Raw genomic sequence first — 24,625 nt, forward strand, 5'->3', positions numbered from 1 at the left:
AGATGACTTATCCAAAGTGATGCAATTAGGATGTGGTAAAACACAGTCTTTGGGACATAGCAGGGACATAAATTAATATTTATGTTGCTTACATTCAATGAGTGAATGAGCTGGAATTTTATCCCAAGCTTGTCTGATTCAAGCCAAGTTCCTTTTCCAGTATCCCACTGCTGTTTCCTGCCCTCCTTGCACAAGGCAGACAGTGTACCACATTCTTAGGATAGATTATTACAAAATGGAAGTTCATATTTGGATTAGTTTTCCCATTCCATGTTATTGCAAAGTCAAAAGTTCTGGTTAATTGTGGAGGAGAGAAAGATGGTGCTTAGGAAAAGGCTGGCCTTTTAGTTTTAGACCTGGATTTTAGACAAAACAGCCATAACTGGGGGGGGGGGGGAGGAGATGGCAGGAGGAATTCATATCTTCCACAGCAGAGCTGTTGGGGAACAGAACGTCTTACACAGACGTTCATCTCTGGGGCAACATGGCAGGGGGATTGTCTTCTGTAAGTGGTTTTGTTTAGATTCAGGGTTTTATTTGTGACACACATGGTCTCAGGTCTGTGGGCAGGACTGGCTTTTTACACGTCTTTTGTGTCTATTTTGTTTATTTCAGAACATGCTTCTAGAACTTTCATCTATAATGAAAAAATAATCCTGGGATCAGAAAAACCGGACTCAGGAGGAGCTGGCATCTGCAAGATAGAAGTTGTCTGTTTGTCAGCTTGGATTGTAGGAGGAGCTGAGGGAACCTACCCCTCCAGAACCACGCCTCAGGCGGTGACTGGGTCCGAGAGTGGAGGGGGCCAGCCTCTCCCTGCCCTGCTGGCTGCACTGCCTGAGCTGGTCTGATGCAGGGAGGCACTCTGCACCATCAGAGAAAGTCTAGGAGCAAAAGCTGCCGTCAGAGGGAAGGAGGAGGGGGTGTGCTGCTTTCCCCACCAGCTGCCGGCTCTGCAGCAGCAGCAGTCTGGACCCTGGAACGTATGTCCAGATCAGGCTGAGAGCTCCGCCTGCAGCCTGAGTTCAGCATGCTTCCTGTCTACACCAGGGAGGTTAGAGGGATGTTTTTTTGTTTTCTTCCTATCATCAGCTCATTTCTTGGGGATGCAGCAGCTGGGTGTTCGTTCCTAGACGCCATGGCATAAAATGTTGATTACAGCACTGCCAAACAGCCGCATCGCCTGACTTTCTCCTTCCGCGGGGCTCCTGCGTCATCAGTGGTGAGGCCGTGACTGGGGCAGCAGGTCGCCGTGGGATCTCTTTCCTGACTTCCAGGGGAGTGACTGAGGCTGGAACCGCTTCCTCCACCCTCCCGCCCTCCCAGGGGTCCCGAGCCTTCCAGGAGCGATGTATCAAAAAGCACTTATCAGGGACTTCCAGTCGTGGCACAGCAGAACGAATCTGACTAGGAACCATGAGGTTGTGGGTTTGATCCCTGGCCTTGCTCAGTGGGTTAAGGATCCGTGTTGCCATGAGCTGTGGTGTAGGTTGCAGACACAGCTCAGATCTGGTATTGCTGCGGCTCTGGAGTAGGCTGGTGCCTACAGCTCTGATTAGATCCCTTGCCTGGGAACCTCTGTATGCCACTAATGCGGCCCTAAAAAGGACAAAAGACAAAAAAAAAAAAAAAAAAAAGCACTTGTCACTTCTTAGAGCATGGCAGGGAAGGCTGTGATTGGGCAGTAACCACCCAATCTGTGTAGCTGGTTGTCACTGTCTGAGTCCTGAGAATCATAAAGGTGGGCTCTGTTCCCATGGAAGGACCACTTAGCCACTCCATCCGCCATCCCAGGGCCAGACTCCCCCATCCCTGGCTGTACACCTGTGACGAAGGCTGTATTGAGGAGAATCCGTTTGTTCCAAAGACACAGGGCTCTGCATCAACTATATCCTACTCTTTGGCTGGGCACACGAAGCCCTCCTGGGCTGGCCCCTGCCTCATACATTCCCTACTTCCTGCCCTAACTTGTTGGCTCTCTGAGTGAAGTAGATTGCCCTCCCAAGGTGGGTGACCAGCATCCAGTCTGCTGAGGGCCTGTATAGAATATAAAGGTGGAGGATGAATCTGCTTTCTCTATTTGATCTGGAACGTCAATCTTCTACCTTTGGACTGGAACTTATATCATGGACTCTGTAGTTCTCAGGCCTCTACCACACTGGCTTCCCAGCCTCCAGTTTGCAAAAGTTAGTGGACTTCTTACCCTCCAAAACTGTGTGAGCCAATTCCAATCAATATCTATATCTATCTGTCTCTAAAATCTCCTGTCTCTCTGGAGAACCCCAATACCCTGGATAACTGCCTGGGATGTTGCAGAAGGAAGCCCAGCACTGGCTGGGATGGTCTATGCTTCTAGCCCAAGTGGCTCCTGAGTCTTCTCTATTCCCACAGTTTGCAGAGGAAGAAGTGAGGTGTGGAGACATGAAGAGGTGTGTGATCTTTTCCACAGTGAGGTGGTAGAAGAGCCAGTGAAGGAATTCCTGCTCCAGGATGCAGGTTCAATCCCACGGCCCAGCACAGTGGGTTAAAGGATCTGGTGTTGCCGCAACTGTGGCTCAGATCTGATTCCTGGCCCAGGAACTTCGTATGCTTTTGGGGCAGCCAAAAAAGAAAGAAAAAAGAGGCAGTGAAGAGCAGATGGATGAAGATGACACTGGGGCCAAGCCCACATGGGTGCCGTTTTAAGGGGCATCCACATTCCAGGTGTTTAGGACATGTCATCACTACCCCATACAACTGCGTAAAGCTGTCATTTGTCCCCAGTTTATAGATCAGAGAAGGCTCAAAGCGATCAAGCAACTTACCCTCCTGCTAGATTCCAGCTGAACTGGAATGCCTGTTTTACAGCTAGTATTCAAACCCAGATCTAACTGCTCCAAGGCCCCTGCTCCTTCTAAGAAGCCCTGCTCTCTCTTGTCCATAACCACCAGCAGCCCCTGGACAATGATTTATCTGTACATTTGTCCGCATGACTAGCCTGTGAAAGCTTTAAGGATAAGGGCTGTGAGCTTTATTTTATTTTAAAAATATAGTTTGCCTATGGCATGCTGCAGTTCCTGGGCCGGGGATCAAACCTGAGCCATAGCAATGACAATGCCAGATCCTTAACCCGTTGAGCCAGCAGAGAACCGCAAGGGCTGTACATTTCAAGTCTTAGGTGCCCAGTAAGTAGCCCAGCGTTAGCTGAGTGAATATATGTAGTCTATTCCCTATTCACTGGTGTCCCATTCTATCTTGTCAAAAGGGATTTATTTGTTTATTTCCCATTTTTGGCCACCCTACAGCATATGGAGTCCAGGGATCAGAACTGAACTGTAGTTGTGAGCCAAGCTGAAGCTGTGGCAATGCTGGATCCTTTACCCACTGTGCCGGGCCAGGGATCAAACCTGCATCCCACATTCCCAAGATGCCACCAATCCTGTTGTGCAAAAGCGGGAATGCCTCAACAGATTTATTTTGAGAGTCTCTTTCAGAAGCTGGTATGGCAGTGTTCCCACCTCCCTAACATCTTTTTTTTTTCTTAATTTAAATTTCCTCCACTCTCAAAAGCCTTTAGATGGTCATCACCTGTACAGCACGAACAGAGGTTTTAAAAAAAAAAAAAGTTAAAAGGACACAGTGTAAAATGTAATGCTTCGAGTAAAGGCTGGTGTGTCTCTGGAGGTTTCCATCCACAGCTTTAAGGAAGCGGGTCACTGCCTCAGGGGCGCACGTGTCTTCAAGCGGAGAGAGTGAGAACTGGCCATGGAGAACCAGAACCTCTTTCTTGTTGCCTAGGCAGCCAGTAGCACATAGATGTCGGCACCTGTGGGAGTCAGGGGTGGATGTAGCGACAGAAGGCATCCTGCTCTTGAATCAAATGACACCTACATAGTGGGATGTGGGATCCCAGCTTCTCCATCTTTCTGGGCCCGAACAGCTCAGTTCTTTCCAAACAACATACCACAGACCTGCTGGCAGGGAACAGACAGCCTGGGAATCCTCACTGGGTTCCAGAAGTAGACACACATCACTCCAATGGTGCACATTCAAAGTCGGAAGGAAATGGCTGCCACCCATTTGGGGCTGGGGGGCGGGTGAGGGTGGATGGTGGTGGAGTATTTGAATGTTTCCTTCCACGGGACACAGAGGCCTTATCTAAATCGGACCACAACTGTCATTCCTGCCACAAGCCCAAAAGTCAGGTTGAAGGTACAAGTGACCATCGGTTCTAAATGAGCAGGGGTTTTCCTACAGAAAACCTTGGGACCATGATACCACCTGTTTCCCCAGAGTAGATTGAATAACTTCAAGTCTTCAGGCAAAGGGACTATATTTTACTTCTGACACTTAAGATGTTGGGATGGAGATGATTTCACAAAAGTGTACCTTTGCTAAGCCCATCATATGCTCCCTGAAGCCCTCACCTCAATGGAGAGCTCCGGGAAGGAATGGAATTCAGCAGCTGGTGGTTTGTTTTTCCACCTGCTGGGTGGGGTGAAGCCATGCACTTCTGGAAGCTCGGATCCCGGCAGCATTGCACCTCCCAGCCTCATGTGAATTCCTTTACAGGCTCCCTGCCAGCTTGGCCAGAAGGCTCCTGAGTCCAGAGTACTCAGGCTGTCTGGCCTGCCCACCTTCATCATCTCGTTTTCCCTTTACAACAAAATCCAAGACTCACATGGTCAACTACCCTTTTCTGGCTTAGCTGTATTTAGTCCTTCACCACAATTCTCAACTCTGCCCTGTAATTCATTGTCTCTCGGTATTGGTGTTCTCTTTTCCCCATTTACTTTTATTTTGTTTTTTGTTTTTTTTTGTCTTCCATTACACCTATTATTTTGAGATAATTGTAAATTCACATACCCTTGCAAGAAACAACATCCTGGGAGTTCCTGTCGTGGCTCAGCGGTAGTGAACCCGACAAGTATCCATGAGGATTCTGGTGTGATCCTTGGCCTTGCCCAGTGGGTTAAGGATCCGGCATTGCCATGAGCTGTGGTGTAGGTCACAGATGTGGCTCGCATCCCGTGTGGCTGTGGCTGTGGCGTAGGCCAGCAGCTGCAGTTCTGATTCAACCCCTAGCCTGGGAACATCCATACGCCCTAAAAAGACAAAAAACCCCAAAAAACAAAACAAAAAACCCCAAGAAATTGGGTTTAATGCTTTTTAATGTCTCCTCTCATAGGCACTAGGGAGTTTTAAAAATAGGAGTTGAGGATTCACATTAGCATGAGCCTTTTTTTTTTTTTTTTTTTTTTTTTGTCTTTTTGCCATTTTCTTGGGCCGCTCTCAGGGCATATGGAGGTTCCCAGGCTAGGGGTCCAATCGGAACTGTAGCCGCCGGCCTACGCCAGAGCCACAGCAACTCGGGATCTGAGCCGAGTCCGCAACCTACACCACAGCTCATGGTAACGCCGGATCGTTAACCCACTGAGCAAGGGCAGGGATCGAACCCACAACCTCATGGTTCCTAGTCGGATTCGTTAACCACTGTGCCACAACGGGAACTCCAAGCATGAGCCCATTTTTTAAAGATTCCTAATCAGATGAATCAGGTAGCAGAGAGAGGGGCAAACAAGAGAAGAGACGTGGCTTCTCTGGGAGGAAGGGGTTCCTAAGGCCTCTAGCTCCGTAATCTCTAACACAGGGATCAGAGGCAGAGAAAATCAGTTTACAACGCGTAATGATATGTCTTTATTTCATCAAAAGAAATGGTGTCTAGACAAAATTCAGTTAACGCTAGCAATTCAATTGAGTGAATTTTTTTTTTTTTGCACAATAGTGTATTTACAATGAGTAAATGAAATTTCAATTCATTAGTTCATAGCAATACTTTTTCCCCCAAAAAGGTAAAAATTCTTAGTTACAGAGAATAAGCATCAACAGCCATTTCATTTTTACAAGAAAAACCACAAGAAAAACCACAATCACTTAGAAAATAAAAAGACAAGCCTAAGAACTAGTACAATAAAATGATGCATTGAATTAAGTTACATTAATCGCATAGAATCTGTGTAAAAAGTATGTAGAAAAACACCTGATGTAACCTGTTACAGTCGTTGACCAGTTATGAGAGGTACAGAGGGTTATACAGGTAGATATGTGTGAAAACTGTCCGTATTGTTCGACCTGGGGAGGAATAGGAGAGGGGCTACAGCCCCTTGCATACACTGAGAAGACCCTGTTTTGAATATGGCCTCTGGAGTTTGTAAGGCATAAATTAGAGGTGCACTTGCATCAGACTGGTTCTGGAACAAATTCTCATGGGCCCCTCTGGGCCTCCCAAGCAAAGGTGGTGCTTGCCTCAAAAGGGCTCACTGTGTCTAACCAGCGCCCGAAGCTCCTGATTGCATGTGGGATTTTCCAGATTGCTTACTAGAAGCGGCAGGTCTTTTGTATCAGCGTGTGAACGGGCCTCCCAGCATTTACACGTTCGAAACGCATTGGTAGGGCTCATGGGACGGTCCCCCCTCTGCCTCCAAATATGTTTTGGTAGAAGACTTAGCATCAAACTGTAGGAGAAACCCTCTCTGTCCAAGTCCCTTCACTCTTTCCTGTCCCCAGGGGGGCATTTGACACCGCAGGTGAGTCCACCTGAAATGAATGCTCTGGGTACACTTCTGCGTCTAAAGAGGCCACTGTGTTATCTGAGGTCAATCCACTGGAATGGAAAGTCAGAGCTGTTTGTCCATCGCTTGAGAGTGAAACGCACACACCACGTCACGACAGGAAATCAAAGCTACAAAAGTGGGCTCTGCAACCAAGTGGGTTTTCTTCACAAGAGGGCGGCATCTTTTTCATAGTACAATGAAAATGCACTGATATTCATTTGATATAAATATTATCTCCCAGGGTGGAGTGTAGGAAAATACTATACACTTAACTTTTCTTTGCAAGAAATGTTTTTGCACCGTCAGTTGAATAATTTATCCTCCATCTGCCACAATAGGTCTTTTCTATGTACAAAGACTGTTTGCACACACTATTTGTGTACAAATGTATTCTATTCTACAGCATCAGTCTTTTGATGCTTGGGTCAGGAGATGGCTCGGGCAGTATTCAACACACACAGCTTGAACACAGAGTGCCTCCAAGCACACAGGCTGCCTGCACAAATACCAACTCCACACAGGCATTGCACTGTGGACTGGCTCCCCAGAAACTGAACCTACAAAACAATCCTCAATTTGGGGGAAGAAAGACTAACTTGATCCAGTGGATCAGCTTTAGCCTTTATAAAGAAATTAGGTTTCCTAGCCTGTTTATAGAGAATTGAGGAGAGAACTTGATTCTTGCTCCCTTCTCAATCAACAACTCCTCCAACAACTATAAAAGCACTAATGGAGCAGTTTGAAGTCATTTATTAAGCAGCTCCTAGTTGAAATGGGCTAGAGTGTAGAGAACTAGGAAGCTAACAATTTGAAAGAGATCTGCCGGCTTTTTCTCATTTTGAGAGGATTATTCAACAACATAGCACATGGATCGGCTTGCAGGGGCAGGACTTGGTGGTTTCTTCAAAGGTGCATCATTTTCACACCTTTGTTCCTTCTTCTTTACTGGCACTGATAAAGCATTAAAAGAAAGTGTAGGCTTAGACCTCTGGACATTAGCACTGGACTCTACAGTGTGCCTACTTGGCTTTTAGCAGTCCCCTCATGCAAGTCTGTCACTGGTCCCTGCCCTCCTTTTCAAGGAGAAATGGCAATTGGCATAATAATCACCAGCCTTTTTTTTTTTTTTTTTTTAATTTTACTTCCTTGGGAAAGCAACACAAGGATTAAATCCAAAATCATAGTGCATCTTAAAAGCAGCATACCTTTAGAAAGACAGTTAATAACTTACTTGCACACTATACAAAATAACGTTTCCTACTGCAGCATCACCTCTGACGCCTGAGTCATGGTTAGGGAACCCAGAAAAGAAGGAAAAGGTGGCCTAGTAACTTTGCCAGCTCTTTTTTTGTTTTTTGCAGTGCTTTTGTTCCAGAATCAGTATGTCGCGAAGCGAAGTTCTTTTATTCAAGGCACCCCCAGATAACGCAGAGAGACAGACACATATAGCAAAGCACACACCTGCCCAAGCCTGACCAACCTGAATGAAGCGAGGTTGTCTGGAGACACAAGTAGAAGAAAGGCAGATCCAAGGGGAAGTCTAGTTTCAGGCTGATATTAACTAGCCACAGGGCCACCGCCACTGTCCTTACTCCAATAGTCCACACCTGCCCCAGCCACTTGGAGACCCTACCCACCTGTCACAGGGAAACCTCCTGAACATTCTGTGGCTGAAGAGTCCTTTCTATCTGTAAGGATGGACCCTTAAAGATACAACTAAATGTCGCCACACTGTGCAGATGCCACCCCTTGCTGTTAACTTGCTTTTCTCTTTCATAAAAGACACGAGTTGCACTAAGGGGTCCCAGGGAAAGGAGATAGGCTGGTTTTTAAAACTCCACTGGAGGCCACTTGGATTCTGGTTCCCAGCTAGTCCTCCCTTTGAATCAACCTGGAAGCACACAGACATGTCACGCCAACAATTGCACAAAGCCAGTCACTGTTCCTGGTGGATACTGAACCAAACCCCAACAATGTTAAAATCTCTAAGAAATCAAAAGACAGATTCTCCAGTGGGGAGGCAGGAGTGGCAGGAGTTTGGTCGGGGAAGAGGAAGAAAGGAGAGGTAGGGGTTGGCTTGGTGGGTGGAGGACCGAGTCAGGGAGGAGAGAAGCAGAGACCCCTTCCCACTCGGCAGCCGGCTGGCAGGACAACAGAAAGGTGACGGGGACGGAATGTGGTCAAGACTACCAGTTGCACATGAGTTGGTACCAGGGTAAATCATGCCAACGAGCTGGTTTGGACCTACTTATGAGACAGGAGGAAACATTCCTTTTTGAAAAGAAGAGGAGGTCACTTTAAAAAGGCAACGAGAGTTAAAAAAACATACTGTTGGCTGACTCCACCAGAACACACACCTGTGATGGATCACGTGATTCACCAATTTTCCCCAAAGGCAAACCTCATGGTGAAGAACAGAACTGTTCTCTGAGGCCAAGAAATTCCAACAGCCACAACAAAAATGGTACTTTCAACACAGAGCTGTAGCAAAACCTCTCAGACAAGCACACGCGTGCACACACACACACACATACACACGAGAAAAAACAAAAACCCAGAGGCAGATTTTAAAAGCGGAACTATTTTCAAAGAAAAGTCTCTTTTTTTTCTTTTTACCCTACCGCATGAACCAACACATTTCTGGCATTCATACATATTTAAACATTTAGCACTAATATTTGTACAGAAAAAAGTTAATACTAAAACATATGTTACTATGATTTCACTTTTCTCCTACATCATATACTAATTTCCCCTTTTACATGCAGCTTTAATATCGTCCAAAACAATGGCACAAATAAAGAAGCAAAATCAACCATCTAGTCCCCACTGCCCACCACCCCATTCCCACATCAAACCAGACTCTTACCCGCAGCCAGGCTGGAGGGTTCCAGGAGGGAGGGAGCTGATCCTTCCTCTGCAGGCTGCAGGGGCGGGCGTGTGCCTGCCTGTAAACGTGGCCCGGGGCCAACAAGCCCCCTGAGCCAAGGGAGAGTCTCTGTGGGTTGCAAGCCAATCAGTTTTGCAGCAAGGGAAGGAAATTGTTATCAGGTGAGGGTAGGTGTGTGCGTGGTGAGGGTGGGGGCAGGGAGGGTTCCTGGCCTCATCAAGTCCAAAGCCTCAGAATGAAATCTGCCCTCGGACAAGAAACCGGTGAGAAAACCTCAGAATTCAACTCGAAGCATTTGGAGAAGGGAGGGAGAAAGAAATGCTTTTGCCTGCATCAGGGACAGATCTCAGGCTAATGCACATCTGTCTAGTGCCTCTAGCGTCTGTCCTGCTCTCTCCTACTCTGGGCCAGATGCATTAACCCCAGGATGGCCACTTAACATGCAGGACCCCCAGGGCTGTGACTCAAACCCCCTCCCATGAGTCCGGGAGGCAGGTCCTGGGCTCTGAAGTTGGGTGGCTGGTCAGCCAAGTCCTTTGAAGGAGAAGTTTCTACTGTCCTGCAATTCCAAGAGCAAGCAGAGGCCTGGGGAAGTGTTGAAATGAAAGGGACTTACTCCCTGGCTGAGAAAACAGTTCTAACTTGATATCTAGGAGCCAATGCCTGCCGAGTTCTGGTGTAAAATCACAATTCCTGCTGTTTTGATGCGCTTTTGAGTGAGACGTCCAAACTCTTTCCCCACTTAGGAATCTGAACATCCAGCATCAACTTTGAACTCTCTGCATTTAAACTTTGCTTAGGGCAAGGTGGGGAGGAGGTGAAATATAAAAATATTCAAGCAGATTATTGTCTACATCCTAGGATGAATTCATTATTTGGCAAGATTGTTTTTCCTACATAATTATCACCTGAGTGCTTTTTAATTAGCTAAACTGTTTTACTTTTTAACTAAAAGCAAAGAATATACAGTATACTTGAGTTATACTGAAGTGACAACTTCATTGAAGAAAATAGGTTTGACCCAAAACTCAGTGCAAGTGGCAAAGTTGACCTTGACTGTACAGTATCTGCAAGAAAAAAACCAAACCCATGATACTCAACTGTCACCACCTGACAGTGCCCAAACCAAACCAAATAATAATAATAAAAAAAAAGGTCTGAAAGAAAACCTCAAAGAAAGCTTCCAACATTGAGTTCTGTCCATAAATAAGCACAAATGGAAAGTGAATGGTGAAGAGAGAAAAACGACCAGGTTAACAGTTACCAAGCTTGTTCTAGCATCAGAGACAAAAGAAGAGGAATGTTGGAACCTGTTTATAAACGAGAAACAAAGTTTCCAGTTTTAGGATGAGAAAAGTGAGGCATGCAGGACTTTTGCATATGGAGAGAGATATATATTTTATATATATATTATATATAATATGTACAGTCTAGCTATAAAACTTTGATGTGTATAGAAGCTGTCTTCAATGAAAAAAATTGAACATTCAGAAGAAATTCCTGAGATAGGGTTTGTGACATGGGCCACTGAGAAAAAAAATCCGTGGTTGGGTCCTAGAGGTGTTAGAGTCTATCCCTGTTAAGACTGAAATGAACCCACAGACAGTGTTATATCACTGTCGTCTAGCCTTGCCTGAGCAAGGGGTAGCACCATTGTGAAGGTAACTATACATCGCTCCTGCTTGAAGGGAGGAGAGACAACTTAGAAACAGTATTGCTGCTAAGACGGCTGTAGTGTGCACCAAATTCCTTCTCGGTTCTTCCAGAGGACAGACGAACAGCACCGCAGGCTGACCAAAGGACACCTGGGTGGGAGAGGGGCGAGAACAGGGAGGCAGGCCGTCACTAGGTGTAATCTTTCCTGGGCTGTTCATCCGTTGTACATTTATCAGTCATTTCCTGGCAGAAGTCCACGGTCACCGTTTGGCTCCTGGGTTCCAGAGGGGGTCCTCTTTCTGAGAAGGTTCCTGGGTCGGTGCCTTCCAGCCTCCGCGCAGTACAGTTCTCTGAGACGTTGCCGGCTGCCCAGGGGGGTCCGGGGGGTGCTGTGCCCTGCTCCAAGCAGCAGGGGGCGCTCTCCCCCACCGCACACTGCGGGGTGGCAAGGTTCTGCTCCACACCCAAGGGCGTGGGGTTAATACTGGAGGCTGCGGGGAGACCCACGGGTCTGAGGACAGGGCAGTACCGATGCAGGGCCTGGATCTGCTCGGGGCTCTGGATATCTCGGCAGACTTCCTGGGAAAGGCAGGAGAAGTTGTCCAACAGCTCCCCCATGCACGCTTTCAGCTGATTCCTCTCGGACAACAGCTTCTCTTTCTCACACACCTGGACAACAGAGGGAAAAGACAAGGTCTGATCCAGTCTGAATTGGAGGACCCAAAACCTTGGTTCTGGGGGGTTTTCCAACTAAGCCTTTTTTTTTTTTTTTAAATAACTGCACCTGTGGCATATGGAAATTCCCAGGGGAACTGAATCCTAGCCGCACCTGTGACCTACACCGCAACTGAGGCAATGCTGGATACTTTAACCCACCGCGCCAGGCGGGGGTGGAACCCATGGCTCCCCAGCGACTCCAGCCACTGCAGTAGGATTCTTAACCCACTGTCCCACAGCAGGAACTCTTTCAACTTCAGTTTTTGCATCCTACATTAGAATGTAACTCATGAATGACTAGGTCAGGATCTAGAAATTTAATATGTGTGTGTGTGTATATCTATCTATCTATCTATCTATCTATATCCATATATATCCAGGGGTTGGGCACATATTTCTGCCAAGTCTCTCATCTGAATAGCCCACTCTTTTAGTTCCTGTTGTGGCTCAGTGGTTAACGAACGTGACTAGTATCCAATAGGATGCAGGTTCAATCCCTGGCCTTGCTCAGCAGGTTAAGGATCCAGTGTTGCCATGAGCTGTGGGGTAGGCCATGCTCTGATTCAACCCCTAGCCTGGAGGAAACCTCCATATGGTGCAGGTGCAGCCCAAGAAAGACCAAAAAAAAAAAGTCTTTTGAATAGCCCACCCAGATGTGCCACTGACTGTGATACCTTCCTTGTGGCAACTTTTCAACTTTCTCTAGGCCTGGCCAAATGACCAGCATGATCACTACCAACCAGAAAACTTCAAAGAATCAAGGATCCAGTTTCCTGGAATTTGAAGTTTGCAGAGGATCAACTAGAAAACTCTCAGTCCCAAACCCAAATCTCCCAAAAATGAATTAGGATGAGATTCCTGAAGGTCAAAATAACTGATCAGGAGTTCCTGTCATGGCTCAGCAGAAATGAATCTGACTAGTATCCATGAGGATGCAGGTTTGATCCCTGGCCTTGCTTAGTGGATTAAGGATCTGGAGTTGCCCTGAGCTGTGCTGTAGGTCACAGACGTGGCTCAGACTGGCATTGCTGTGGCTGTGGCATAGGCCAGCAGCTACAGCTCCAATTCCACCCCTAGCCTGGGAATTCCATATGCCACAGGTTCGGCCCTTAAAAAAAAAAGAAAGAAAGGAAAAAAAACCCCTGACCAATTGCACTGATATGACATTCTGTAAAAAGGCAAAACTCTGGAGAGAGTAAAAAGATCAGTGGTTGCTAGGGGTTGGGGTGAGGGAAGGAGGGATGAGTAGGGGAAGCACAGAGGATTGTCAGGGCAGTAAAAGCACTTTATGACACTGTCATGGTGGGTAGGGTACATGTCATTATACATAGGACATTATTCCACAGAATACACATACATTATTCCACAGAACACAGAACACAAAGAGTGAGAAACTGTGGACTATGAGTGATGGTGATGTGTCAGTACAGACTCATCAGTTCTAAGAAATGCATCACTGGGGGAGGCTGTGAGTGTAGAGAGAGAGGTAGGGGGCATGTGAGAACGCTGTATTTGCCCTTCAATTTTGCTGTGAACCTAAAACTTTTCTGAAAAAGAAAAAGAAAAAAAAAATTGCACCCTCCCCCCCAAAAAAACCCCCTCAACCACTGGCAGTTTCATATGGTTCAGTCTAAATCATCGGGCTCTCTGGCCTTGGTAGCTGATGGACTGAACACAACGGATCCTCTTGGGATGGCTGGGGACTGTCCCAAACAGATTCTCTCTAGACACTGGAAGCAGGGACAGAGGTGAGGAGGCTGAGCCATAGTGCATTAATTAGCCCAGGGTTCTGAGATGTTCTCTTTAGAGAAAACCCACAAAAGCTCTCCTGTTACTGAAATGCATGACCCCATCAGAGAGATGAATTTAGCTCCACAGGGAAGACTGTTGAAGGTTATACCGTAACTGTGTGAGGTGAGGTCCGCACAGTGAAATGGACGGCGAACCGGGTCATCTGAAGAGGGGTGAAGTGAGTCCTTACCCTTGGCGAGGGTACGCAGGAGGGGTGAGGAGAGGCTGGGAGAGGAACTAGAAAGGGGAGGGAGAGAAAGTAGCAGACACATAACCAGGGGCTCTCCTCTACGGGAGCTGCACGTGCTGTAGCACGAATGCAATCTGGCAGGCAGTGTGGGCATGTGTGTCTGAGGCAGAGATTTACACGGGGAAAGGGCACCTGCTAAAATATTTATAAATCTATCAAGGAAACATGTTTTAAAAATGAAAAATAAACAGATGTACAAGTGCAACTCGAGAGAAATACATTATGAAAGTTTGCAAAAGCGGAGGGGCATGCGGGAGACAGCGTCCGGGTGGGAGTGAGAAGGCGGGGCCAGGCGGGGAGGGCGGATCGCGGGGCGGGGCCATCCTATCCCGCCCCTGAGTGGGCACAGCCTCCCGGAGTAGGCGGGTTCGGTTTAAAACACATCAGAAGGGCTCCTGGGGAAAAGAAATCTTACAGCTGTGGCTGTGCAACCTGGACCTTCTTTCGCTGGACCTGGAAGTCTGCAAAGTGAGAGGAACACCAGCCCCAGAAGGGAATCCCAATCTTAATTCTGACACTTCATCTTGGCCCAGTCACCCACCCGCTCCAAGACCACAGATCTCTAAAACGTCCTGGGCCACTGTGCAGGGGGAAGAAAATTAAATGCTGCATGTGACAGTGTTTTGGCTTTTGGCAGGAAAGGCAGTATAAATTAAGGCCTCCGTTAAGAGCATGATGCTCGAAGTTAAGGGAGTACATGTGATGAGCACGTGACACTCTCATTCAGCAGGGAAACGAAGCTGTTAGAGGGGTTTCCAAAAATGTAGGGGGAGAATTAGGAGATGCCTTCTTGGTTTTTCAACTAAACAATATTAGCAAAGTGCTTTAGTTGTCTGCCTGGTGTGTGGCTTAGACTTTCCTATTTGTTCAGTATTACAAATTACACAGAGGAGAATGCTAATAATAAAAAATCAGGCATTTCTCAAATACAGACCATTAGAGTTATTCTCCTACCTGAAAAAGAGCACAGGGCTGGAATTACCATAGACATGTGCTTAGGGCCCTGATGCCTTAAACCCATCAGACTCAGGCTTGCCTGGGTCCCTACTTAAGCCCAGGAGGCTTTCGAAGACCTACACTCAACTACAGCAATATCTTGCTTCTTCATGTTGCTTAAATTAAAAATTTTTGTTGCAGTTGTTAACACACTGAAGAAAAATTTGAAAGAGAAGGAATTTGTAATCCCATGACCTAGTCACAGTTTCCAATAAATTTTAGGGCAACAGACATTTCCTGAGAGGCTTCAATGGACCTGCACTGGGGACTCACAGATCAACAAGACTGTCCTGGTCATGAAGCATCTACAGTCCAGGGCCGGGGCTGAGGAGACAGGCACATGCATAGATAAAGTAAGTTTTCTTTTCTTTTCTTTTTGCTTTTTAGGGCCGAATCCACGGCATATGGAGGTTCCCAGACCAGGGGTCTAATCGGAGCTACAGTTGCCGGCCTACGCCATAGCCACAGCAACACCATATCCGAGCTGCATCTGTGACCTACACCATAGCTCACGGCAACACTGGACCCTTAACCCACTGAGCAAGGCCAGGGATCGAACCTGCAACCTCATGGTTTCTAGTCAGATTTGTTTCCGCTGCACCAGGATGGGAACTCCGATAATGTGAGATTAATGTGATAAGTATGAAGCCAGAGGTCAGATCAGGGCTCAGAGGACAGAGCTCAGCCTCACCAGGAACTCAGGAAAGGGGCCCTGGAGAGGTGACGGTAACCTGACTCATAATTATCATTATTATTTGGCTGCACCCGTGGCATGTGGAAGTTCCTGGGCCAGGAACCACAGTGGTGGCAATTCTTAACCACTAGGCCACCAGGAAACTCCAAAACAGTAATCTGACTCTTAAAGAACAAAGGATGTAGTCAGAGAAGAAAGAAGTCGAGGACTGTCCAAGGTAGAGGAGAAACAGCAGAGGCATGAGCGCAGAGGTAGAAACAGCAGGAGATGGTGGCTGAGGGGAAGTGCACTCAGTTTGATTTTATTAGGGGTCAAGTTCGAGAAAGGGAGTGCAAGGTGATCCTGGAGGGCAGACTGACTCAAGGAGAGCATCACGCCTCTTGCTAAGGAGCTTGGCCTTTATTTTGTAGGTGATGGCAGCTGCTGAACATGGATGAATTGTCCTTGCAGAATGGGTGTTAATTAGATTAAAATAGAAAAAAAAAGACCATGAGGTCCAGGACTATATTGCTAACAGATAACATTTACTCAGGCTTCTCAAATGTCCTGTCTTGTTCATGTGTTCTGTCAGGACAGTGGCTTACTATAAGGCAAAGGACTGCCACGTATAGTCTGAGGACCCAAACTTGGATCATGACCACAGTACGTGACCTCCCTCTTCTTCAGCCTGACAACGGTCATGGGACCTGGGATGTGTTGCAAGTATTTGGCTGGCAGAAAGGCTGAGCTGAATGAGGTTGTATGGATTGCTTTCAAGGGTATAGTCAGGAGTGAGAGGCCACCTGGATTTACCTCTTGAAGCTTAAGGTTATCAAGGAGAAGGGAATGCAGAGCTCTGAGTGAGGGAAAGGCTTGGGAGATGGGAGATTATTCCCTGAGACAAAATATGCTCCAGCACGGGGAAGGGGTGACAGCCACTTTGAAGCAGAATTGCAGAATTCAGGGCCCTGGGACTGAGAAGGCCTTCAGGAGATCACATAGCTGAGCGACCCCTGGCGGTGGGCTGAAGTCCTACACTCCCCTGTGGAGGGCAGGAGAAAGCAGGGCAGTAACACAAGATCTGGAATCAGGCAATTGGGTTTGCATTCAAGCTGTCACATCGTGGGGAACTACCTAACCCCTCTGCACTCAGGTTTCCTCCTCTGTAAATGGAGATAAAGTAGTCCTAAATCATAGGTTTGATGTGAGGATTATAGGGGACCATCTACAGAAAGAGTTTGGAATAATATCTGGTCCACACAGGCAGTCAGTAAATGTTAGCTTTTAGCACATGTTGAATGGAAAAAAAAACAAAAAACAAAAAACCATAACATCTCCTCTATACAAATAGCTGCAAGATAAAATATTGACATGCAATCACACAGATAGAAACACACACACATTACAGATATAAAGCTATTATTTTTGTTGAGAAACTTGTTTAAAAATCAATGCATATTTCCCTGAACGGTGGCTTTTCTCTCTCCCTCACTGGCCTTCGCTACTGGGACTCTGCAGCAGCCCCGGTGACTCTAGGTTGCTGATAGTAGAGGGCAGGGGAACTGGACTCACCAGTTTGCGGATTTCACATTCTAAGTTCTGAATACAGTCCAGCTTCCTCTTGCGGCAGCGCTGGGCTGCGATGCGGTTCTTGCTGCGCCTGCGGACGTCGTGAATGAACTCTAACTGCTCTGAGGTTAGCTTGTGCATCTTAATCATCATCTGGAAATCGTTCCTTGGAAGGTCTGTGATTTGATCTACAGGAAACGGAAGTTTGACCTGAAACCAAGAACAGCAGAACACGATTATGGCAGCTGGGGTTTAGTTTTCGTTCCGGCAGGTGGAATGTCAAAAAATGGTAAAACCTCCTTTTTTTTTTTTTTTTTTTTTAATGATGACCAGGTACTATGAAAAAGTGAAGCCAGCAGGGATTATTCTTTCCTGTTTCAAATATAAATAAACCATAATACTCAGATAATCAAACAGAATGTGAATACACACATTATAATGTGGATATCATGCCTGAGATCTTTGAAGCAAACAGCCTGGAAAATATTGGCAAATATATACATTGTCACGGCTACAGCACTTTTGTAAAAAGGGCTCTATATAGTTAGTTGAGACCTACTTCCATTGAGCCTCAATTCAATAAAATGACGATTTATACAGAGAGACATCATCTGAGAAATCATCTAAGATATTTGAGGAGAGCACCATACACCTTGAAGATGCAGGGAAGATGAAATAGTCAGTGTGATTTGCAGTTAATACCAGCATAGGGGAGACATAGGGAGATAGTCTGGAGAGGTTACACCAGGGTGGTCTAGAAGTTAGAACTGGGCTTTAGTGCTTCTTGCCAGATGTGAGATGTTAGGCCGGTCACTTTCATTCTCTGAGCCTCAGTTTCCTCATCTGCAAAATGGGGCATGCTTTTTAGCTGCACAGTACTATCCATGAGTGAAGCACTTTGGATATTTGGAAAATACAATGGCCAGCCCTTCTGACATTTTCTTGTATAACGTGATGTTGACCTTCTCTGTCAAGAGGTAGGATGCACATTCCTGCCTCTTGACCAATCCAGTGCAGTGGGGGTAATGGCGTGTAACCTCTGAGGCCACATCATAAAAGCTGCACAGTTTCCTCTTAGGCATCTTAGACTGCATTCTCTGGAGAATACCAGCTGCCAAGCCTCAAGGACACTCAAGCAGCCCCATGGAAAGGGCCATGTGGAGAAAAACTGAGGGTTCCAGCCAACATCTGACTTAGCCAGAAGTGCTAGATGGGCCACTCCTGAATTCCTGACCCACAGAAATGGTAAGAGATATTAAATGATTATTGTGGTTTGAAGCCACAAAGTTGTTTTTGTCTGTTTGTTTGTTTTTGCTTTTTAGGGCCACACCTGTGGCATATGGAGGTTCCCAAGCTAGGAGTTGAATCAGAGCTGCCGCTGACAGCCTATGCCACAGCCACAGCAACTCAGGATCCAAGCCGTGTCTGCGACCTACCCACAGCTCAGGGCAATGCCAGATCCTTAAGCCACTGAGCGAGGCCAGGGATCGAACCCACAACCTCGCGGTTCCTAGTCGGATTCGTTTCTGCTGCACCATGACAGGAACTCCCTGAAGCCACAATGTTTTGAGGTTGAACTGTTATATAGCAACGGGTAACTGATGCAGACACTACTGCCGTCAGAGTCCTACTTTCAAACTCTTGACAAGTAGGTCAGCATCATCCAGAGAGTGGACACTAGTCTCTTCATGGACAGTTCTGTGTCCTCCTTGTATTCCTTTAAATGTTTGTTTACAACCCTGTGGTGGTTTGAAATATTTCTTAGGTAAAGAGCCGCTGTTCTCTTGGGCCTCCTCGGCACCCATGAGGTAGAGAACGCAGGCCAGCACTTTCCAGCATTCTGCCACTGCCCTCTCCAAGACCCCTGCTGATGAGGCAGAGATTTCAGGCGTCAGCTCTGATCCTGCTCAGAAGCTTCTGGAAGAGGAAGGTTGCATGTTTCTTAACAGTATTTCCCAACTCAGCCGGCTGAACTCGTCACACTAGCGTCTGCTTTAGATGGACCAGCAGATGGCACTATTAACCCAAGCTTCCTTCAGGCGCCAGCCCAGCGCTGTCCAATGCAAACAACGTGAGCTGAGCGTGTGATTTTACATCTTCTAGTAGCACCGTCAAAAGAAGTGAAAAGAAGCAGGTGAAATGAATTTTAATAACATATTCAATTGACTCCAACGGAACCAAACTATTTTCAACATATAATTAACACAGAAATGATTGCAAGAGTTCACCTTGTGAGGGATCCCAAAATTTCAAATTCCAAGGGGTGTTTTACCCATGGGGGTGCATCACGATTCAGACCAGCCTCATTTCTAGGGCTCAGCAGCCACGTGTACTGGACACTACAGCTTTAGAAGGTGGAACAAGTGGACTTGAGTGAATTTAAGTAACCAGAAAAACAGAGGCAGATCTGGATTTAACTGATCAGAATAGTTTTGGGTGAAGAAATCAGGCCCTCATTAATATTCAGGAGCTGCAGTGTTATGTCTGGATTGTTCAGGGGAGTGAGAGGAAGATATTTTATTCTGAGCTCAGGCTTTTCCTTCGGTTGCATCAGACATAGGCAGACGTGAGTCTGGATCCCGGCATTTGTGGCTAGTTAATCCCCATACACAAAGGCAATCCTAGGAACCCGATCTTTTGTCTTTCCGCTGCTGCAATGGCTTAGTCAGGTTACTCCATAGCTCTGAGCCTGCTAGACGTGGCATTTGCTGAAGGCTCCCAGTGGGTGCTCTGATTGAATTCCATAGGGTAAACTCCGTCCCTTGACACCTGTCAAATCCTGCCTGGCCCAGGAGAGCAAGATCGCAATGGTGCACATGACACCACACTCGGCTCAGCCCTGCTCCGACCGCTAAAGACAGGCAGTCAGGACAAACAGTTCCTTGTTACAGGCCCGGGAAAGGGCTTTGTCCAGGGGCTGTGTTTGCACAGGGCTTATAATGATATGAAAGAATGTTTGATTTCCCTTGTATACCCTTTGGATAACAAACAGACACTCAGATCCTGGATGGTGCCTAAACAGCACAGAGGTCTGCTGTTGGGGACACGGATGTTTCCACACCAGGCAGAAGCCTTGTTTGCACAGCAGGGGTTACGGCATTTTGGGCCTCGTGGCATCTTCCCCACAGCTGACAACAAAGCAATTCTGCTTCTGCTCTAAATTGTATTTACTTATGTTCAGCAAGAATATATACCCATAGTTCAGGCCATGGGCAAAGTCCAAAAGCCTTCCATACCAGGAGCTACTGTATTTAAAATCCTCCAGACAGCAAATCTAATACACGACGGAAACAGGACAGAGGCTGACAGGAAAGAGGAAAAATCAACAATGCTGGTTTCAAAGTCCTTGAAGCAAAAGGCCATATAACATGTCAGCAGAGCTGTTGCAACTCAAGCTGCTTTGCAAAGAGGTCAAAGGAAACTTGTTAGCTATAGACATTTTTCCCTGTGAAAAAAAACCCCAAAGCCCAAGGACCCTTGTTTCTTTCTAGAAGGTGCTTCTACCCCTCTAGCAAGGGAGGACTTACCCCACGTACCAAAGGGAAGCCCCTGACATGTTCTTGGAAAGGCAGTGGTAACTTCACCACAGCTATGTGCTGATTTCAGGGTAGCAGGTTCCAAGTGGATGGGCGTTTGCCCCTGGAATAAACAAGAGCCACAGGCCCTCTATGGAGCTGGGACAACTTTGCTTTCCCTGGTTGGCAGGCACCCCCACATTCCCCAAAGGGGTTTACAAGTCAGCTAATGGGACTTGGCCTTGGACATTGAGAAGGCTGAGGCCTCCTTGCCTTTCTTCTGGCAAATTCTTACACCCCAGCTAGGCCCAGTAGGGCTTCACCTCCTATTTACTGTCCCACCAACTCAGGGTTTTACGTCTCAGCAGTGGTTTGGTTTTCCTTACCCGGACCCTCATAAACAGTGAGGTGGCAAGATGGAGAGCCCTGCTGACCACCACCACCAGCTCTGAACAGCAGGGGCACCAACGTCTTTAGACCTGGGGCAGCCACACAGGTGCCGTCTCACTTGGGTTCACTATGGAGACTCACCAAGGGTCAGGGGCAGCCATCGCTAGTTTAACCTGTTACTGCTGGAATTCCTGCCATGGTGCTGTGGGTTAAGGATCTGACTGCAGCGGTTCGGGTTGCTGGGGAGGCGTGGGTTCAATCTCGAGCCTGGTACAGTGGGTTAAAGGATCTGGTGGTGCCACAGCTGTGGCTCAGATTCAAGCCCTGGCCTGGGACTATGCCTCGAGGGGGGCCATAAAATTAAAAAAAAAAAATCTGCTACTGTGGCTGTCATCCTGCCCCAGCAGGAGACTCATTCTTCTTCCTCTGGAGCACAACGGGAGGAGCAGGGCAGAAGATGTTTTCACCTGGTACCTGCACTGCCTGGCTCTGTAGTTAGGGGGTTAGGGGAGGAGAAGGAGGGGGTTAGACCTCCTGGGGGTTCCAGTGAAATCAGTGGTCCCTGCTCCAGCTCTGGAGCCATCAGTGAAATGAACGGTGCCTGCAGTGCCCAGGGACCTCTGGCCCCAGGGGCTGACAAAAGGTGGGAGGATGCTCTGACATCTGGACTGTGAATGAAACCTAAGTATTCCTCCCTAGGGGCCTGACCGAGGGATGCTTTCAGCTGGACCCCGAGTGCTGGTGCTCCTTCCTCACCAGACAGAATTCAGCTGCTCTCTTCCTCTCTCCTGCCAACAACTTCCCTGGTTCTGCCACCCAAACCACATCCTCTCTCTCCCAGATGAACAAAAAATATTACTTAAAAATTACGTGGGAAATACAAAACTTCTAGCAGACAATTCAAATATGAGACAAAAGAGGAGAAAAAAAAAATTCCCACTCCTAAACAACAACTCTCTCCCTCTGGTGGACTATCCTATCATCTTTGCTTCCTGTGCATACTTTCTATAGGGTTGTTTGTAATCAGCCAGTATGATCAATGGCTGCCTCACCTCACCAGGCCTCTCACCACACATCTCACTTGCCTGGTGTCTCTGGTGTGCTGGACAGGGGCTACTGGAAAAGTAGGACGGAGATGCAAATGTTGCAGAAAAAGGCAAAAAGAAGCATCTCTTATCCTCTAGAAATCCCAATGGGAGCGGGAGCTGAGTGGTCAATCTTCCTGCCTGTCTCCCTTCCTGGTTTTGTTACTTGATGTTGAGTAGAAGCAGCAAGAGCCGGATCCTCCTAGCAGTACCCCAGGATCCGACAGCGCAGACACTCTCCCAAGCCCCGAGATCTCTGTGGGTTGTCTGGGGATGAAGCAAGACACCACCTGAGCTGACGAGGCCGGTGCTTTTGGAATGGGGACAGCCAACTCTGGGACAGGCAGATGCCAATGATGAACTCTCCCCTGCCAGAGCAAAACCCGCTTCCTGCCCCGCTAGTCTTCTAACCTCTGTTCTCATGGTCCAGTTTCTGAAACAAACACATGACACATGGAGCTGAATTGTGACATTGCAATCAGTTAGGAAGTTTTTTTTCTCTGTCCTGAAGTTCTTGGAGGATCTAGGAGTCAGAGGGAGATAATACCTGTCCTACTTAGCTTATATGGTTGCTGTGAAGGATAAAATTGGACAATAGATGGGGAAAGTGCTTTGAAAAGCTTGAACTGCCTTATAAGGATGAAGTATCATTAGTATTATTATTATAAGTAGTAATAACACTATTTTTGTTTATCAGCCCTGTCTTTCTTTGTCACATAGTTTCTTCTGTCCATCACACAGCATGCTTTGGAGTTACAGATGCTAAGAATCTTTCCAGAAAACATGAAAATATTGTTTTAATTAGAAATATGGCTGACTTCTATGCCACCAGCATGGTTTTCTTTCTGTTAAGCAGACCAATTACAGTTACTTTTAAAAAGATGCCTGATTCAACAAACCATAAAAATGATGGTAAAAATTTTACATCCAACATATGTCTGAAAGTCAGCATTTGGGTAGAAGAGTTAAGAGTCAGACATGGCTTTTCTATAATGTCTTGGGATTTGCTCTGGGCCTTATTTCTCTCTGCCGTCACGCATACACAAACACCCATGTACACATCACCCTCATCCACTTTAATCCCTCTTGACAGGAAACATGTTAATAAAGCAAGTCCAACCAATCAATTCTTTTTTTTTTTTTGCTTTTTAGGGACGCACCTGCGGCATATGGAGGTTCCAAGGCTAGGGGCTGAATCGGAGCTACAGCTGCTAGCCTACACCACAGCCACAGCAACACAGGATCCCAAGCCACGTCTGCAACCTACACCACAGCTCATGGCATTGCAGGATCCTTAACCCACTGAGCAAGGCCAGGGATCAAACCTGCAACCTCATGGTTCCTAGTCGGATCCGTTTCTGCTGTGCCACAACAGGAACTCCCAAGCAACAGATACTTTTAACTATGCAAATAAACGGTCTTTCTAGGGCTTCTTTACCAAAACCTATAGTTAATTAGAAATGCTTGTGGTACAAAATTTTCTAAATTGTCTTACTACTTGGCAAATGCCTGTTATTTTCAAATTTTAAAAACGAACCTATAAACCACAGTGAGACAGCACTTTACACCCAACAGAATAGTGATAAGATGGACAATGACAAATGTTCACGAGGATGTAGAGAAATTGGATTCCCTCATACATTGCTGGTGGGGATGTAAAATGGTTTAGTTACCTTGGAAAATAGTCTAGTTGTTCCTCAAAAGGCTAAACACAGAGTTATCATATGATTCAGCAATTCTACTCCTTGGTCTATAACGAAGAGAAATGAAAACACATGTCTGCAAAAAACTTGTACATGAATGCTTATAGAGCATAATCAATAAGAGCCCCAAAGTGGAAATAACTCAAATGTCCCTCAGCTAATGAATGGATCAACAAAACTGGTATATCTATGCAGTGGAATATTATTCAGCAATAAAAAGAGGGAAGAACCGATACATGACAATGCACCTGGTAGGTACTTCAACAGCAAGGAGGAACCTTGAAAACATTAAGGTGAAATGTTAATGAAAGTGAAAGAAGCCAGACACAAAAAGCCATATAGTCTGAGTCCACTGAAATGAAATGTCTAGAATAGGCAAATCTATAGAGAGGGAAGGCAGATTAGTGATTTTCTGGGTTAAGGAAAGAGGGCAATGAGAAGTAACTGCTAATGGAAATGTTGTTTCTTTCTGGGGTGATGAGAATGTTCTGGAAATTAGACATTGGTGATGGTCCTACAACTTTGTGAATTATTAAAAACTACTGAGGGAGTTCCCATTGTAGCACAGCAGAGATGAATCCACTAGGAACCACGAGGTTGTGGGTTCGATCCCTGGCCTCGCTCAGTGGGTTAAGGATCCGAGTCGCTGTGGCTGTGGTATAGGACAGCAGCTATAGCTCTGATTTGACCCCTCGCCTGGGAACCTCCACATGTCACTGATGTGGCCCTAAAAAAAGACAAAAGACAAAAGACCAAAAAAAAAAAAAAAAAGAAAAAAAAAAGAAAAAGAAACAAAC

General features: G+C 46.6%; 1 protein-coding gene across 9 annotated transcripts in view; it reads right to left on the minus strand.

The window, feature by feature from the left end:
• BACH2 (BTB domain and CNC homolog 2) overlaps nt 1-24,625 on the minus strand; it is a 400,538-nt gene that overhangs the window by 10,878 nt on the left and 365,035 nt on the right. For 8 of the 9 annotated variants that reach the window (XM_021090103.1, XM_021090081.1, XM_021090087.1 and 5 more), the window contains 2 exons: nt 17,139-17,345; nt 5,649-11,808 (listed from right to left, as the gene is read on the minus strand). In XM_021090103.1, the coding sequence (XP_020945762.1) occupies nt 11,329-11,808; nt 17,139-17,345 (687 nt within the window). In that variant the 3' untranslated portion in view covers nt 5,649-11,328. Of the gene's footprint in view, nt 1-5,648; nt 11,809-17,138; nt 17,346-24,625 lie in introns of those variants that run through there. The other variant, XR_002343529.1, reaches the window with a different exon arrangement.

Source organism: Sus scrofa, chromosome 1 (genome assembly GCF_000003025.6).
Source record: "Sus scrofa isolate TJ Tabasco breed Duroc chromosome 1, Sscrofa11.1, whole genome shotgun sequence".
NCBI lineage: Eukaryota > Metazoa > Chordata > Mammalia > Artiodactyla > Suidae > Sus > Sus scrofa.